Source organism: Carettochelys insculpta, chromosome 4 (assembly GCF_033958435.1).
Source record: "Carettochelys insculpta isolate YL-2023 chromosome 4, ASM3395843v1, whole genome shotgun sequence".
NCBI classification, from domain to species: domain Eukaryota; kingdom Metazoa; phylum Chordata; order Testudines; family Carettochelyidae; genus Carettochelys; species Carettochelys insculpta.
In genome coordinates, this window is record NC_134140.1 from 119879981 (window position 1) to 119898280 (window position 18300).

Sequence of the window (18300 nt, forward strand, 5' to 3'; positions counted from 1 at the left end):
CCTGTTCATTAGGAAGGTTGTCAAAGTTCAATGGATCTGTCCTCCTCATGAAGAAGCTACATGCAGGAGGGCACATGCATCCTGTCAGTTTTAATTACAGATGAGGGAAATAAAGATCATGAACAAGAAAAAAAATATCTGTCTTTGCTGTTTGGACTCTCACAGGGCTTAGCTGTTAAACAAAAGCAGAGATTTCCAAGGTCATCCTGGGATATTCAGTACTGACAGAATGCTACAACTAGGTCACCTTTGAAACCATAGACTGTAATTCATTATATATGACCATTTTAACCTGTTAAGAATATTGATTTCTCTTTCCTAGTTAATAACTCCTTATCCAGCTTACTATAAGATTGGCTACAAGTATTGTCTTTACTATGAAGTCTGAAGAAAAAATTGACCTGGAACCAGTGATTGGTCTTTGGAGACTGGGCACAACCCAAACCTTGGGTGATCTTCAGTATATTTCAACCAAATATCAGTATGTCCAGCCTGCCTGTGAGAGAGACTTCACCTAAAACACATTCCCAAAAGTCATTTTTAATCAATCACTACGAAGTCTTATACAGCACTTTCATTAATACATTTCACTGCACTTATGGCTGAAGGTCACAATTTCTACATTTATTTACATCTGATGGATGGCAACATAGCTGATGGAGATTAAGTAATCTTCTGACACACTTGGACCTACATGGGCTTGTCTACACTAGCTCCCTACTTCAAAGGGAGGATGGTAAGTAGGGTGTTGGTAGTTTATTAATGAAGTGCTGCGGTGCATATGCAGCACTTCATTAAGCAAATCCCATCCCCGTAGCAACTTTGAAGTGTTAGACTTCAAAGGGCCAGCTTGTGTGGCCTTGACTAACCCGCCAGTACTTGAAGTGCCCCGGGTACTTTGAAGTCTCTTTACTCTTCAAGATTTTGCCCTTCGAAGTTGGATGTAATGGCGGGTTAGCCGCAGCTACACGTGACCTGGCAGTTTGAAGTTTAACACTTTGAAGTTGCCGCAAAGGGGAATTTGCTTACTGAAGTGCTGCATATGCACTGCAGCACTTCATTAATAAACTACCAACACCCTACTTACCATCCTCCCTTCGAAGTAGGGAGCTAGTGTAGACAAGCCCCATCTGTATTTCACGGTTACTAGTGGCTCAAAATTCTTTCACTAGTGGCAAAATAATTAAGTGGACACCTGAAATTTGTGACACTGAATTCTGGCAATTGTGATACAGATTGGTAACAATGACCTTCATAGCAAATGCTTCTGAGGTGCTACCAAAATAGAACTAAAGAAATAACAAAGTAAAAATGCAAATGATATTAGACTACCCAATGATATAATAAGTGAAACATTTGCTCAAAGCAAGACTTCTTTCTTGTTATTTGATCTCTCTGCATTCAAATTTACTGTGATGTTTCATCAATCATTCCATTAGCTTTTTTTTAAAAAACAGATATTAATACAGAACATATTTGCTTGAAGGAATAAGCACTGTGCTTCTCAGTCTTATTTGCATTTTCATATTTAGCCTCGAACAGCAGAAAAGGAACCTTTGCTCCATATATGATAGGAGAAATGATGAAAGTTAGATAACTGAGCAGGCTTTTGATTGATGCACAAAATGAAGTTGAGTGAAAAATTTCACCCTTAATGAGCACAATGTTTAATAAACATATTCTAAGTAGCAGTCATGTACATTTTATGTTGCTTCTTGACTTTTGAAAACACATCATTTGGCCTTAATGGCTTCACTAGATAGCTCATTCTTCTCTTTAATGGCAGATTCTTTCATCAAGTGTTCGTACATTAAGAACTGAAAGGAAGTTTGTCCAGTAGACCACGCATAACATAGGACTGCAATTTCACAGAACCATTAAGAGGACATACAAGAATGAAAAATAGTTTCAACCTTTGTGCTAACACTTAAAGAAAATTATATTAGTGTTTCAGATTTGTTCTAACACATGACAAAAATGAACACTGCTGATTTTTACTTTTAAAATCAGTAACATAAAACCTAATCGAAGAGCAAAACCTTCAGTTTTTGATTAATGAATTCCATAATAGCTCTTACATAATAGCTCCTGTAGGAGAAAATGTGAGGACTTCTGTTCAGTTTGGTGGATTTTAGATAAGGAGTTTTGTTCATCTGCACATGAAAACAGGAAGAGCTTTCTGATGCACTGGATAGGGTTAAAAAAAACTGAACCAACCAATCAACCAAACCTTCCATAAGCTAAATGTTCATGGATTTGGGCTGATTGTTCTTGGTTAGAAGAAAAATCCAAATTCTTTGCCTACCTCCCCAGCTGGTCTCCTGTCACACTCTACCTGCATTTTTGCTCCCTTAACCATCACTATCAGTACATTTTGGCCGCATCTACATTGGCCCCTCCCTTTTGAAAGGGGCATGCAAATGCGGAGGTTTAAAATGCAAAAGAGATGAAGATTTGAATATTCACTGCCTCATTTCCATAATGCTGGCCCCTCACTTTCTGAAAGTACTGCTTTTGAAATGCAAAATTGCAGTGTAGACAGGGCTCCTTGGAAAGGAAGTCCCGTTTTCGAAAGCACCCTTCTTCCTAATTTGTATAAAAGCACCCTTCCTTCCTAATCAGTGCCTCATTTTCATTTTCGAACCACCGCATTTACATCCCTCTTTTGAAAGGGAGGGGCTGGTGTACACACAGCCTTTGTGTCTCCTTCCTATTTTTTTGTGAAACTTCAGTGCAGCACCCGCTACTTGGAACAGTCTTCCCAAATTCACTTTCTCAACAAGCCTCAAAGAAATCACATTGAAAAAGAACCATGTAAACAAAAAAACAAAATAACAAAACAACCAACCCAGAAACATTAGGACAGGTACTTGCATCAGATCCCAAATTTGTACAGTCTGAGTCTTGTACCCATGAAGTCCTGTCCTGCACAGACAGACCCCTGTGTTTGTGGAGAGCCCATTATAAAGCTGGGGCTTTGAAAACAGGGTACTACCTACTATGGAGGCTGAGACCCACTTTGTAATCATAGCTGGTTCAGGTTATTATAATTGTTTTCCTTGTAATCTGTCCCTTATTCTTTTCTATTGTGTATATCTTTGTGTACACTTGTGCTTTTTATTTTAATTAGCTATACATTTTGCTGGGTAGGTTCTCTGCTTTCGATCTGTCTCCTCGGTGATTAAATACTCATCAAAATCAGTACTACTGTCATACTATTAATAACAATACCAACAATGATTGTTTTATACAAAGCTTTCTGACTGATTTTCTCTTAATGTTTCAGTAGGCCTGAATTGTAATTTCCAGCGTAATAACTTGAGGAAAAAGGATGTGGTGTTAACTCATTTTCATCAAAATAGAAAATCAGAGGCTAAGGAACTCAAATTTATTTAGCAAATTGGCAAAAAAAGGTTGATGAAACATGCCATCCTGCAGGTTCAAACTCATAGGGAAAAAACCCAAACATCTTGGTGTTTTAAGGTTTGAATTCTATTTATATAAATTAAATAAGAACTCAAATCATGCTAGGGATGAGCTTGACCTAGTATATTTTGTTTACCAACACAAAAGGGCCATAGACCCCACAGTTCTTCTCAGTAGTATAATAAATACTTAGAGTATGTGTAGACCATTTTTAGTTTAACTAAGAAAAATGAGTTGTCCAACTGCTCCTGGTACTCCTTTAACTACATCATCCTTTCCTTCTCCCATATGAAGGACTCCTGCTAATTTATGCATCCAATATACCACCCCTTGGACAATAAATCCGTTTCTAAAATTCAGCTACATTCCTTCATTCTCACCAAAATACCTGGTGGATAAATAATTATTTGCCTTCTGACGACAGTACTACACTGCTTAAAAGTTCAGAGAACAATTGCTTGGCTCAATATGTATTTGTGAATAGGATCAAAGTATCCTGAGTCTTATCAGGAGTAAGACTAGGATTAGAGTAGCATATGTTGGTAATGGGCACATCCCACCTCATGAAATATTCTTCATCATTCGCCCAGTAAACTAGAAGAGCTCCTTCAGAGATCAATAATCGCCTAGTAGAGCAAACTGCAGAGGAAAAATTAATGTACACTTCATTTATTACTAGAAAACTGTTAAATGTGTTAGGTATGTTTGCAAAACATTGAATAATTAATAGATCAAAACACTACCACCACCACCCGTCCCCCACCCCCGCCATATATATATATATATTTGGGGCAGAGGTTGGCAGTGTTTTGATCTACTAACTATTCAATGTTTTGAAAACATACCTACATACCTTATATATATTTTGCTCTGTATTCTCAGCTAACCAGAGACCACTAAGCAACGTACCAGCGGCTTTTTGTTTTCTTATTATTTTTTACCAAGTATGCAGAACAACACAATTAAAATATTCAGTAGTTAATACTCCAGACAAACCAAGTCAAATGCATAATCTTACCAATTTATCATTCTCTCATAATTTAGCATTACCCAGTGGTTGATATTTCCCTCTTTATGATGCAAATTAAAACATGATTAAAAATTAGCAAGAAAAATCTGTTCTTGAATCAAATTTTCTGAGAATGATTGCAGATTGTGTTATCTTATTACATATCTATGTGCAATGGAATTAAAACTAACATAAAAACACATCACGTCCAACTATCTAAGCATTTGAAAAAAATAAAGGAAAGGTTGTATATCTAGAAATATAACAGCTAGGCTTAAGTGAATAACACTGCAATTTCCTGTTTAACAAACTTGTTATACCAAACTGCACATTTACTCCCACCTAGCCTGAGTTCACATCAGTTCCTTAATCCCCTACTGCTGTTTTAGATGGTGACTACTATAGCTATTGATGAAGCATATTTAATGATAACTGTATTTTCCTGTCACCAAAAATAGATGCCCAGTTTAAACTTCAGATAGGCAGTAGATCTCTTATTAAGACTCATGTTTCACTAAATAGAAGGCAGTGGGTTTTCTTGATCAAATATTGCTCATAGTCAGACAAGCCCTAGTTGAAGCTGGTAGGTGAAACAAATGTATGATAAAGGCCTGAAACATAAGCTTATATACCACAGGCCTGCAATGAGGCCTAAAGTATACTTGTGTTAGCCTAACCGCAGGCCTCTGGTTAGGGGAAGCTAAGACCATACTTTGCTTTCAATGAACCTGGCCAGGCACCTTCAATCCTTACTTGATTTTGTGGTCTTTGGGGGCTTCTTGTGGAGTCTACCACATTAGCCATCTGCACAGGACTTGTGTATACATATAGCCGAGCAATTATCACTGACAGAGCAGAAGACTTGTCAGGACACCACACTGGTGACATCACCCTCATTCTGCATCAAGGTAAAAAAAAGCGACTGAGTTCCTTTATTAAGCAAACAGCTGAAACAATAGAAGCCCCTTATGAAAACAGAGATCACAAGCAAGCAAAGATGTCCTAGGTTTACAACAGTGCTGGGTCCACTCTCAGAAGGGTGACCCTCCTCCCACTCCACTCCCAGGCCCTGCCCTCACCCCCCACCACATCTCTTTCCCTTGAGCTATCTCACTGCTTGCTCCTCTCCAACCCCTCCCCCACTGCAAGTGGTGGGCAGAGATTTGGGGAAAAGAGGCCAAGCAGCGCGAGGCCTTGGGGGCAGAGTACAAGCAGGGCCTTTGAAGCAAGACTATGGTGCAGGCACTGGGGCCAAAAAAGGAATAATCCACCCATGCATGCAAGGATAGCCACTTGTGTCAAATGGTGCAACAAATATTCCTTCCTTCACTCCCTTCTCCCCAGCTGGTCATCTTCTCCTACTTTCTCACACTCACCTCTTCTCCTTCCCCTAACCCCAGCCTAATCCCAGAAAAGAATGAAACCAAGAAGAAAGAAGAACTTAAATGATTGTTGCTTTAGAAAGAGGGGTTGGAAAATAATGGAAACTTACTCATTTTATAGCATTATATTTGATGAAAGTATGTAATGATTTCTGTAACAGCACATCACTAAGGAGCTGCAAGAAAATTATATTTAAAAGTCCATATGCATGCCACACTTTGTGCTGTCATTCCATGGAAACATCTCAGTCTCCCTCTGAGGAAAGCAGCAATGCTTGAGAGAGTAGAAGAATACCTCCCAAATGGTCTAACATTTATGATCCCATGGAGATGGATAAAGATCAGCTTTCACATTTGGAAAATGTTTGGGCAAAATGGCAGGGCAAAAGAAATTTCTTGGTCTTCCTGCACTTGCTTGCTCATGTTATATCAGTAAGAGGGTTTTTTTTTTCTTGTAATGTATAGAAATGGAAATGAAAGAGCAACAGTGAGATATAATTTTGCACTTTGGAATGACCACTCATGGTAAACTTCTCTGTCAAATATCATCACATCATTCTAGTGACTATTTCAACAAAATGAATTTATAGCGACCCCGTTTAGGGACAGACATTTAAATTTTCTTCCTTCTCCTCCAAACCAACATCAGGTAGCCTGTTGACTATAATCTAAAATTTTTCATCTCTTGAACCCCTATCTATTAACAATTCTGTTACTCCAAGACCCCATTATTTTAACAAAAATAATAACCTATTTGCTTACTGTTGTGCACATTGAAAATTGAGGATGAAGTAGTTTGTTATATATTCATCATGCAGTTCATCTACATCAGATGGATGCAGTTAAAATGTGTCATGTCTATGTCTTCAGCAACATATTCCACCTGATAAGTTAAATTAATTAAACTGCTTATGTTTGAGAAGAACAACATACATTCTGGCATCTATGTATGTTTTTGAGCTTTTTGTGCATGCATAATTATACATGATACGACTGAAGGTAGCCAGATATTAGATGACCAGATCTTGGAGGCCAAACTACCACTGTCAGGGAATGTAGATGGTGTTAAACATACAGGGTCATAATTAAAATATTTAAACAGTAAAGGACAATTTACATTATTTCTCACATTGTTTATCATGGAGGATGCCCAACCATTAAAATATAGCTATTACTGAGGTGACAAAGGGGAAACTAACCAGCATACTGCCTAATAATGAAGGGAGGATAAATTCTGGCACAGCATATCTTAGAAGGTATTTACTTCATCGAGAATTACTCAAGAATCCTTTCCCAAAAGGAATGTATTGTATCATACATACCACCAAATCATAAGGGAGGCAATGAAAAACAAAAAACAAAACAAAAACCAAAAACAAGCAAACTGGAATTCTTCTGTACTATAATGTCTTGGCCAATGATTTCTATAGGGCAGGTACAATCAGGTATTTATAATGTCATCACCCCCACATTATGTAATATTAATCACAGCTACTAGTTCAAATTACATATTCAGTGGGGAATTTTTTAGATGTTTGAAATTGTATACCATGGATTCCTTTCACCAGTACACCATGTGAGGCTTAGATAATGCTCATGTTCAGACCAGATCTTCAGCTACTGTAAATGAACATTGCTCTGTTGAAACCAATGTAACTGGCTGAAATTAGCATGGCTCCAAGGAAATCAATGGAGCTACACCAATTTATACTTGCTGAACATCTAGCTGATACGTATGAAACCCACTGAACTGTTTCACTATGACCAGTAAAAAAATAAAGAAACCACTCACAATAACTTACATGGGATGGAACTTGAATCTGTAAAAGTAAAGACCCATGGCTTTTCATATACATCAGCCAAAACTGGGTAACGTGTCTCTTGGTAGGTCATCTGAATCACCCTCAAAAACGACATTTGAATTGTCAGGTCTTAAAATTCTCCCACTGCCTCCCCCAGACTGTCATTCTTATAGGTGCTAAAAAATCTATAGCTGAATCTTTTTATGTTCTTTAGGTTAAAAATAAATATTAGCTAATTCAAAACCTTAACAAAATACAATGGGAGACAAATAGAAGTGGCACTCGGACTCTCTAGCCATTCAGATAGCACTAACATATTTGCACACTGAAATGGCAATAAAGTAGTCTTCTGAGTAAAGTTTGTTTCTATTTGTTTGCACCTGAAGTTAGATGTCAGAAAAATGTTGCACGTCTCACTAAGTCAGCAGTCTACCAATGACACCTTGAAAGAAGAAAAGCATATGGGATACATTACTATTAAAGGAGTGTTACTAACATTAGTAATACCTCCAGGGACACCTAAGGTATCTGATTTATGCCATATTTGCTCATTTCTGCAATGTTACTTCTATGTAAATACGTTCAACAAAATCTGAATCAGAGCAGGAAGGCTCTTTTGACATCAATGACACAACAGTCATTTATCTATATTCATGCCAAACATCATAAGAAGAAAACACTTTATGATAAGGACTTACACTAATATGCAGAATCACCTCCAGAAGTGCTGGAGAATATTGAAGATTCTATCTTACTAGCAGCTTTTCATAAAGGAGTCAGAGTGCACAAGGAATTGGAGGCTAATTCCCACTGTGTATCATTGGATTTTGTTCTCACACACTACATCTGCCTTGCAGAATGAACTTGGAGAGTAATTACTGCTAAGATAAGCATTTTCTGCAATATGTGAAATTAATTCTCTCTGTAAAAGTGTGGAAAGACTCATGACACATTAATAATGTTTAAGTACACCTAACCTATTTCTTCTCTACTTCTAACGTTTCCTGAACATGAGGAAGAAAGAAGATTTCCAATAACTTGCAGATGTCTGTTCTTATGTAAATCATCCATAGGTCTCTAATACTCCATCATAAAATGGCCACCATGAAATAATATCACAATATCTAGGAGAATGTAGCACAAGTGGGGAATTACCATAAAATGAATTTAAAATAGAATTTCCCTGCATGAAGGTCAATATCCTTATCCAATAGGAATTATTACATTATTGAAGTTTCAACTACATTAAATTTTTATTCAATTTGGAGTTTCAATATTATACTGAAGTAAATTAAAACTCCTCTTCCTCCTTCCCTGCACTTAGTAAAAGAGTATTTCTTCTAAGGATTTTTTTTTTTTTTACAGTTTCCTCTCTCTCGCTTAATATTTACAGTGATTGAAGGCTTGGCACAGGGTGGAGGATATCTTCAACAGCTCTAAATGAGCTTAGGTAATCAGAAGTCACATACTGCGCTGAGGATCTGACCCAAATGCTTTTCATAAACAGTTCAGATACCACAAAATATCTGAGCAAATCTTACCCTTACAAAGCTTTACAGTGTAATGAGGACAACTAAAAAGACACTCATCTCCTATATACATCTAAACAGAGTAGCAAAAGGAATTCATAGGCAATCTGTAATTGAGCTATAGTACAGTATAATGAAAAAACCTAAGCTTTATTTATTATTAATTATTATTATTATTACTATTATTGCAAGTTGTAGTTTTAAACAACTGATTTTGTACAGACCCTGGACAAGGAGGTGGAAGTTAACTGTGATCTGTAAAGCTAAAATAGGTATAACAGCTGTCTTGGTTTTCAATGGGGAATGATCCCAGAACCTCCAGTTCTGAAGTATGAACGTCTGCAACTGAAGTTAAAGGTCTCAACCCCCTAATTAGCAATGTACATCTAGGCTATGTCTATACTAGGAAGTTTTTTTGACCAAACCCACAAGAGCTTCCACATTACCAAGGCATTCTCTTGAAAGAAAATTGACAGAACATGGCACTTCTGTTGACATCCTTAGGCCACTCCCCATGAGGCAGAATGTCTCTGTCAACATAGTCTAGTGACAGAAAGTTGGTCTGGATGTTCTGGGAAGCCCTCTGTTGACAGATAGGGCTCTGGGACACTGGGCAGCCCTGTTTCCTGTGCCTCTGGGTGGCCAGGTTTGCCTCCAGGCACTCCAGCCACACACTGTTGACAAAGCGGATCCCTCTTTTGATCCACTTGGCAGTTTGGCCATGATCTGTCAACAGAAGTTTTGTCAGAAGATACCTTCCAACAGAAACTTCAGTGCACAGATCAGAGTTTGCCAGATGAAATATTTCTGGATTAGGGAGGTTCAACCTGTAATTTGAAAGTTGGGCACATGTAAAACATGAAGCAGGCCTTGTCCAGATGTAGGAGATGGGGCTGGGGTATGAATAGGCTGGAAAGGAAAGAGTTAAATAAACTTCAGCTCACTATGCTAATGAAGGATAATTTTACAGTGACAACACTGTCAACCAGTTGATAATTTATATTCAGCACTAAACTGATCTTGTATTACTGAACTCAAATTGTACAGAAGCTTAATGTTCTCTGTATCCTATTCTGTCATTTAATTTAAGATAATAATTACATAATACATCATTTCTTAATGTAGCCAAATCTGGGACACAGAATACTGAATATCTGCAAATAAATTCAGGTGATGATAAGGTAACGACACTTGAGTCCTGGGAAAATGTTACATTTAGTTAATTTTTTCTGCTATCGTATTTTCTCTTAATTTGTGCTTTTTACTTGTCGTCATTTCGGATTCCTTCCAGATCTGTTCAAGTGTACCCTTCAGATGATAGAACTGGCTTCCAGCACCTCTTTTGAGAGTGAAATCACTTTAGGAGTGCAGCTCTGTGTAGCCACCGTCCTGTTTACCAACTATGTTAACATGACAGGCCCAGCTGTGTTTGGCACTTAGAAGCCCTGTTCCCCACAACCCTGCAACAGCAGTGGAATGAAATGACTGAGTTTTTTTTTCACCCAAAGAAACACAGTACATAGGGGAAAGCCCTACCCACATTTCTGCATACCTAAACTTCCACGTTTCCTTGTAAGCTTTGGTGAGTCCCATTCAGCCCAGCTACTTCCATATTGGGGCTGGAAGGAACAGCACATTTGCATCAGTCTCTTTGAATCATCTCCAGATGCTGGTGACCATTTAAACCCTCTTCTTTTTCAGGTCTTTGGGGGTCCTTTAACGGTTTCCTATCACCTTTCAATCCAGTGCCAAACTCAGGAAGAGGAAACCTCCCTAGCATGACTGGACCCAGGCAGGGCATTCTCCTGTTAATAGTTCCATAATTCCTTTAAGGAGGCTTACTGCTATTTTGCGGTAACTTCCTTTCTGCTCCTCTGCCAATAGCATCATTTGACCTAACTGTATGCAGTCTGGCAGGATTTCACAAAGGTAAACACATGACAAAAAATAATAATTCATCTCTTGACAGCCCTGTATACATAACACACAATGCAATGTGAAAACTGTATCAAATCTGCTTCCAAACAGTCAGTCATTTGAATTTGATACTTACAAATCAAGGCATATATTAGAATTCATGTATGGTGTCTCACTCTATAGCTGATTACATATAAGGAACTCAAGATCCTACGATATAGCATGCTGAATTACTGACATAATAAAAAAGTAGAGTTTTAAGGAATAATCTTAAAGGGACAGAGGTAATGTTGAACTTCTCAACCTAACTCTAAGTTTCTTGACCTCTAAATATTTCTTTGCCCAGTGTTGTTTAACAGGACACTTTCAACTTAAAAATCATGTTTTTATTCATTTTATTTTATTTGCAAATACCACCCAGGGTAACTGAACAATTAAAGAAGTTCTGGGAAAAGACACTATATTTTTCCAAACGCAGTATTTGTTTATTTGGTTTAGACACATGGTTGCTTTGTCAACATTTTATTTGGATCAATCAGCTGCATCTTGCAAAGACTGATTTGCAGAATTCGAGTACGTGGGCTGCAATTCAGGAAGGGAGCTTAAACCAGGGTGACCATCTGTCGTGTATTAGGCAGGATGGTCCCATATTTGGGATACCAAAAATGAGTCCTGATTTATTTTTTAAAAGGGACAAATTGTCCCCTATTTGGGCCCTCTCCCCCATATCTTTTCCACCAGCAGCTGTGCCTGCTAAGTCACTTCCTTGAGCCTCAGGGAAGCAGGGGGAGAGCGGGTATCTGCCGCTTCCCCATGGCTTGGGGAGCGCTGGCATCTGTAAATTCCCCGGAGCTCCCAGGGCTCCTGGGGCAGGGCCAGTGGCTGCAGCTTCCTCAAGGGCTGCCAGGGAGGGCTGGCAGCTGCGGCCTCTTTCCAGGTGCCCCGGGGCTTGACAGAGCTGGGAGGAACTACCCCTCCCCCCATATCTCCCCGTCCCATACTTGGGACAGGGAGATATGGTCACTCTAGCTTAAGCAGATATTTAAGCACATATCTATTGTTGAAACCAAAGGAATGTAAGTACATGCACAAGCTATTTCCTCAAATCAGGCGTTTGTTTTTTTCATCTAAAACATTAAAAAGTATCAGAGAAGGATAAACACTTCATCCTTCAATTTTAAAAAGAGAATTAAAGACATACTGTTTAATATCATCAAAACCTAGACTTTATATTACCATAGGATAATCGCAATAATATTAGTTTGGGGGATTTTATTTGTTAATCTTATACTCCCTCTATATACATGATATTTGTTATATATATGCCTTGGCCACTTCTGATAAGATATGGCTATCCTAAAATTCATGTCACCAAAACTTCGCAATGTAATATAATAATGAACAAGTTGTATCAACATGATTAGAGAGTTAGGCTTTTACCCACTCACCCCCTGAAAGTAAGGGAACATCTGTTTTAATAGAAGAGAGTATTTAGTTTTGTATTGAATAGATTCACTGCTTTGCAAGGCAGCACAAGGAAGAATAATTTATAACTCACAAGAAAGCATTTACTGAACTTCCAGATTTTTGGCTTGTGGTAACTAGTACACACAGTGTTGTATTATTCTCACACCAGTGATTAATGCCTCTTTGATATTGCAAGACAACTGTCAGCACAATCTTGTAAAACAAAGAACCACCATCAATGTGCCTGGGTAGTAGCAATTTCAAAGGCTGACAAGTCCCCCGAACTGTTGAGTTATAAAAGCTCCTTTAATCAGTTTGAATAATTAATATAGCCTTAAGAAGTCAATCCTTCAGCAGCTTTAAAACGATTTAGTTTTTGCATGAGTGACCGACCTTGCCAGGTAAAGTAAACTTACCAGATCCTCACGCAGTTGGGAAATGAGTTCATCTCTCTCCTTCAGCTGCAACTTCAGCACTGAACATTCATCTTTCATTATGTCCTGAAAAAAATATTAAAAAAATATGTTACAACAGGCTGAAACTTTTATTTTGTTCCTGACAAGAAAAGGAGAATTCACACAGTATAAGAACTATCTTCAAGTAATGAAACTCAGCTCTCCTTGGTTGCATTTAACAATATATTTTAAGTTGCAATGTAATGATACTAATGCCTCCAAAGTCATCCAATAGCTTCCTGACTAGAAGTCTATTTTGTCAGTGTCTGGTTCTTTTAAGCTTTATCAAACTTCCTCTTAGACATCTCTTATTTCAGTTAAGAAGAAAATGGCTGTAAAATTCCTAATGTTTTCTATGAACAAGCCTTATGTGAAACAGAAGTGTAGCGTAATTACTGGAGAGTTCTGAATCTGACTGCAGATGGAGAAAGGAAGCACAAGAGACTCCAAAAAAATGCAAAGCAACTCTTCCACCCACAGAATGGATGATGACAACAAAAATGACAATGATACTGACACTAGCTGGGTGGAGGAAAAGTAAACAGATAAGAACATAAGAAAGGTCATACTGGCTCAGACCAAAGGTCCATCTAGCCCAGTATCCTGTCTTCTGTTCTGACAGATGCCAATGCCTGATGCCCCGGGGGTTTGAACAGAACAGGTAACCCCTGTAATAAAAGTAATCCCTCTCCTGACAACCATATCCAACCTCTGACAAACAGAGCCTAGGGGACACCATTCTTACTTATCCTGGCTAATACCCATTGATGGGCCGAACTTCTATGAATTTATCTAGTTATTTACTTAAAGTTTTGGTCTTCACAACCTCCTCTGGCAAGGAGTTCCACGGGCCTACTAGGTGCTGTGTGAAGCAAAAACTTCCTTTTGTTAGTTTTAAACCTGCTACCCATTAATTTCATTTGGTGACCCTTAGTTCTTTTGTTATGGGAACAAGTAAATAACTTTTCCTTATTCATTTCTATCACATCAATCATGATTTTATATACCTCTATCATATCCCACTTTAGTCTCCTTTTCCGTAAGCTGAAAAGTCCCAGTCTTTATGGTTCTTTTTAGAAGTAAGGGAATTTTGAAATTGGGCATGTATTTCAAAGTGCCCGAGGCTAGACTGCTAGTCAATACATTGAAATTAACATCTTTGAAATTTGCATGTCCGCCATAATTCATAGGCATGGCAGCACCTCATTTGCATTTTTGAACAGGCGTAATTTACATGTCCCTTCCAAAATGGAGGGGTAGTGTCGCCATAGCCTTAGTTTTGAGAAATCTTTTTGGAGCTCTTCACAGTCTACTTTGTTCTTAACTATTTTGAACAGTTTAATATCATCATCAGATTTTGCCTCCCTACAGATCATTCTTGCTTGATGGTGCATGTATTATTAGTATTTATATGAGAATTTTATGCTCATGCAAGTGAAAGTTTAAACAACAGAGACTACAGCAAACTTGGATGAGTCAGGCCCTTTGCATATTTTCCCCCATATAATCTCAATTCATTTCAGCCTGGACCAGCACCATTGCAAGGTCTCACTTGAAAAGGTCATACTTATTGGGTGCGTTTACACTAGCAACTAACTTTGAAGTTAGGAGCTACTTCGAAGTAGCCTGCAACGAGTCTACACGTTTTCCCTTACTTCTAAGTTAACTTCAAATAGGGAGCCTACTTCATAGTCCTTACTTCATTCCCGGGAATAGAGTAGTGCCCTACTTTTAAGTTTAACTAAGTAAGCAACTTCATAGTCATTTCTGTAGTGTAGACACATTCTGTGATACAGCCACAATCCATGATGAATGCAAATGGTATCAACCAACTCCCTTTGAAGAACAAGCCAACACTAGAAAAGCTATAAGGGCACACCCTCTTATTGCAGATCCAATTTACACTGGCAAAAACACTCTTACCAGTACAGACTAGCTACAACAGGACTTTGGCCTGCACAACGCTACCATAAAATTGCCCCCAATCATCATTACTATGCCACCAAGTTTTTAAGTGTAGACCTGGCCCAAGCGACTTAATCAGGGTATGATTGTCAAGATCAGATCTTCAGAAGTGCACCTAGTTTTCTAACAGTATTTGTATTTTAGTAATTCTGAACTAACACTCAAAACATAAAAGTGACTTAAGTGATGAGGGTATTCCCTCATTTGTCAGAAATTATTTCTCTTGGGAAAAATGTTCAATTACAATGCAAATTTTTCAATGCAATTATACAGTATGCTTTGTGTTACAAAATTAGAGAAAATTAAAAAAACTATGATGGAAAATAATAGAACAATTCATAGTACAGAAAAATAGATATAGCTGTATAGTATTAGCAATAAAAGCCTCTATAATTTTAGTCTAGATGCCAATGTAGTATTTTTTGTATTGTTGACTACACAATTTAGAGGGCTCAAGTCCAGGAAAAGATACGCATTTCTCCTTACTGGAGTTTATGAGAATGTATGGAGATGTCTATAATTTCTAGCTACTATTCTGTCTATTCAGTAAAATAAATCGTTTAGGAATGTTAGCTCAAAAATCTAGTATGTATTTTAGAGTGTGTCTGTCTGCCTGTGCTACATTTTTCAAGAACTCTTTTTAAACTGTACAAGCGATGACCATAAAATTTGGTATGCAGGTTGTTCCTACCCTAATTTAAACCAAGGCCATGGTTTGGTTGTGCCTGGATAAAGGGGAAATGCCTGAAACCTCAGGATGTCCCAGACATGGAAAGGGAGGGGCAACAAGAGGGACTGATGTATTCAAGTCTCACCGCTGGAGGCAGCAAGTGCTTGGAACAGCAATATGACAGAGTGACCACTGGGGACAGCCACAGTTGGAAAAGAATAGCTATGTGGAGACAGGGCTTTCCACCCTGCTGGAAGAAGTAAGTGCCCCAATCACCTGTTTCCACAGAATTAGCCCCCAATCATTTTCATAAACCATATTCTTTTCCTTCTATTTTTCCAAGCAGAAAAAAAAAATCCCCAAAACAAAAAAACAAAAAACAAAAAACCCCTTATTTCACTTAAATACCCGAGCAACACAGGGTATATTTGTTCAGTATAACATCAAATAAATCAGTACTAAATACATTCCAACAACAAAATATAAATACCTTAAATACTCACTAGATTGTAAAGCAGTGCTACATTTTTATTTATTTTTAATTTTGAAACCTACAGATGCAGAAGACTAGAATGTTATGGAATGTAAACACTCTCTTGCTATGGTTTTATCTAACCGCCACTTATTTTAAATAGAGCCATTTTTTCTTGAAGACTAGCTTCAAAACCATGTAACAATTGATGTTGAGTAGTTGTGCCTCTTTATTTGTATGTGTCTACATGTCTTATTTCAAGGAGGCATCACATTACTCCTGGCAATCTGCTTCTTTTGTCCTTGTTAAATGAGAGTCAACAGAATAAGTAGTGAAGGGAGCGAAGCAGGATGACCCCAGGAAAGGACAAAGTACTACCGAAGTTTGTGAAAAATTACAGGATTTAGAAGACATAGTAAATATAACACGCAGCAGTGTAGAGTAGATAGAGTGCGACACATCTTGCAGTAGCTGGTGGGCTGGAGCGTAGCATTAAGACCTAGCACTGAGTGGGAGGCTGTGCAGAAAAACAACCAGCTCATGAGCATTCCAGGATATTTGGTGGCTCCAAGAGCTTCTAGGTTCACAGAGCAGGTGAGACTTCTGCATTAATCCTAAAGAAAATGTCATCTGAACCATGCCACTCCAGCAGCTAACCGGATCACTGCCGCTGGCTTCTCCACACACCTTTCAGGGTCCTTACTGCCACTGTCAGTACTTGGCACAGAAGTGCAAGGGCTGTCATGGAGTTTTGCTTTTGGAAGCACAAAATGGCAGGTGCCTCTCCCTCAGTGTCCTGCCCATACCAGAACTAATTAAAATCTGGCCTCATTTCACTACCTACACTGTACTGTAACATCCAATTTTCAAAACACAAAAGCGGTAAAGTAAAGTAGCAAAACAAAGAAACAGAAAATTTTCAAATCACCTACATTCTAGTTCACACACTTATTGTGTAGGTTTGATATAATTCAACACAATGCATGCAAACAGTTTACAACAGCAGAAGTAGGGATGCAGAATGTCTCTCCAAGCACAAGCACTGGGACCACAGTTTGTTTTCCTCTGGGGCATTTGTGCAGACACCATTTGCTGTAAAATGGGAAAGTAGGGAGGGAAAGTGTGGCACTAGAGGATGCTGGCTTTTCTACTCCTCTATTATCTCTTCTGCAATACCTACACAGTAAATACTCTCAAACACAAACAATATTGGGGACATGTGAGCATGGAAAAGGGAGAAAGATGTGACACAAGAATAAGCCAGTAGAAGTGGTGAGGAAACAAAGGATGAAACGGACCGCAGAGGTTGTATGGGAGAACACAGATGAAAGATTTCTGTGCAAGTGATATGGGAAAGAGACATTGCTGCCAAAGTATAATAATGGTGCACAAGAATTAATGAAATTATATGTGGTAGCCTGAGATCAGAAAGAGAATCCTTTTACCTTTGCAATACTTGGGGCAACTCACATATTGTCAGATGGCAGGTGAAAGTGCTGCAAGACTACTACATTCAAGAGGTTGCCATTTCGTGAAAAAAAGTCTTCCAATGAAGAAGATGAAAAGATGACATAAGCCAGTCAAGACATAGAGTGAAAAGTGATAAACTGATAGCAGCCAATAATCCTCAATATGTAATTGTTACAACAGCGGCAAGCTAAGAAGAACAGAGCTGAAAAGCGTGTACTTTAAGCAGATGTTGCCATCATTTCTGAGTCCAAATAAACTACTGAGTTTTGGGGAAGATCCCTTTCTATAACAGTAACAGAAAGATAGGCATGTTAGTCTGTATCCTAACAAAGCAAAAAAAGTAGTCCTGTGGCACTTTAAAGACTAATAAAATAATTTCTTAGGTAATGAGCTTTCATGGGGCAGACCCACTTTTTCAGATATGAAGATAGTTCCAGTACAGCACACATCAGGGAAGGAGAATTATGGCATCTTTTTCATGAATTTTGTGCTTTTAATTAAACCTTTTTTTAGTTTCTAAGTGTGATAATGACCATGATGCATCAATGTTAGTATTTTTCTGTTTCAGTTGAATACTACCCATCTGGGAAACTGCTAAACATAAGTAATAAACCTGTTTTTCATCAGATTAGTTCACAGGCTGACAAATTGAACTGCTTGTGTGAAAACAGATGCAGTAGGTTATGCATATGTGCCAAAAGCCATAATAATTTACATTTTGTAAATTTAGTTTATA

General features: G+C 38.2%; 1 protein-coding gene across 2 annotated transcripts in view; it reads right to left on the reverse strand.

Moving 5' to 3' along the window:
* CCSER1 (coiled-coil serine rich protein 1) overlaps nt 1-18300 on the reverse strand; it is a 1054165-nt gene that overhangs the window by 474128 nt on the left and 561737 nt on the right. For both annotated transcript variants that reach the window (XM_074993602.1, XM_074993603.1), the window contains exon 8: nt 12949-13032. In XM_074993602.1, coding sequence (XP_074849703.1) covers nt 12949-13032 — 84 coding nt within the window. The remainder of the gene's footprint in view (nt 1-12948; nt 13033-18300) is intronic.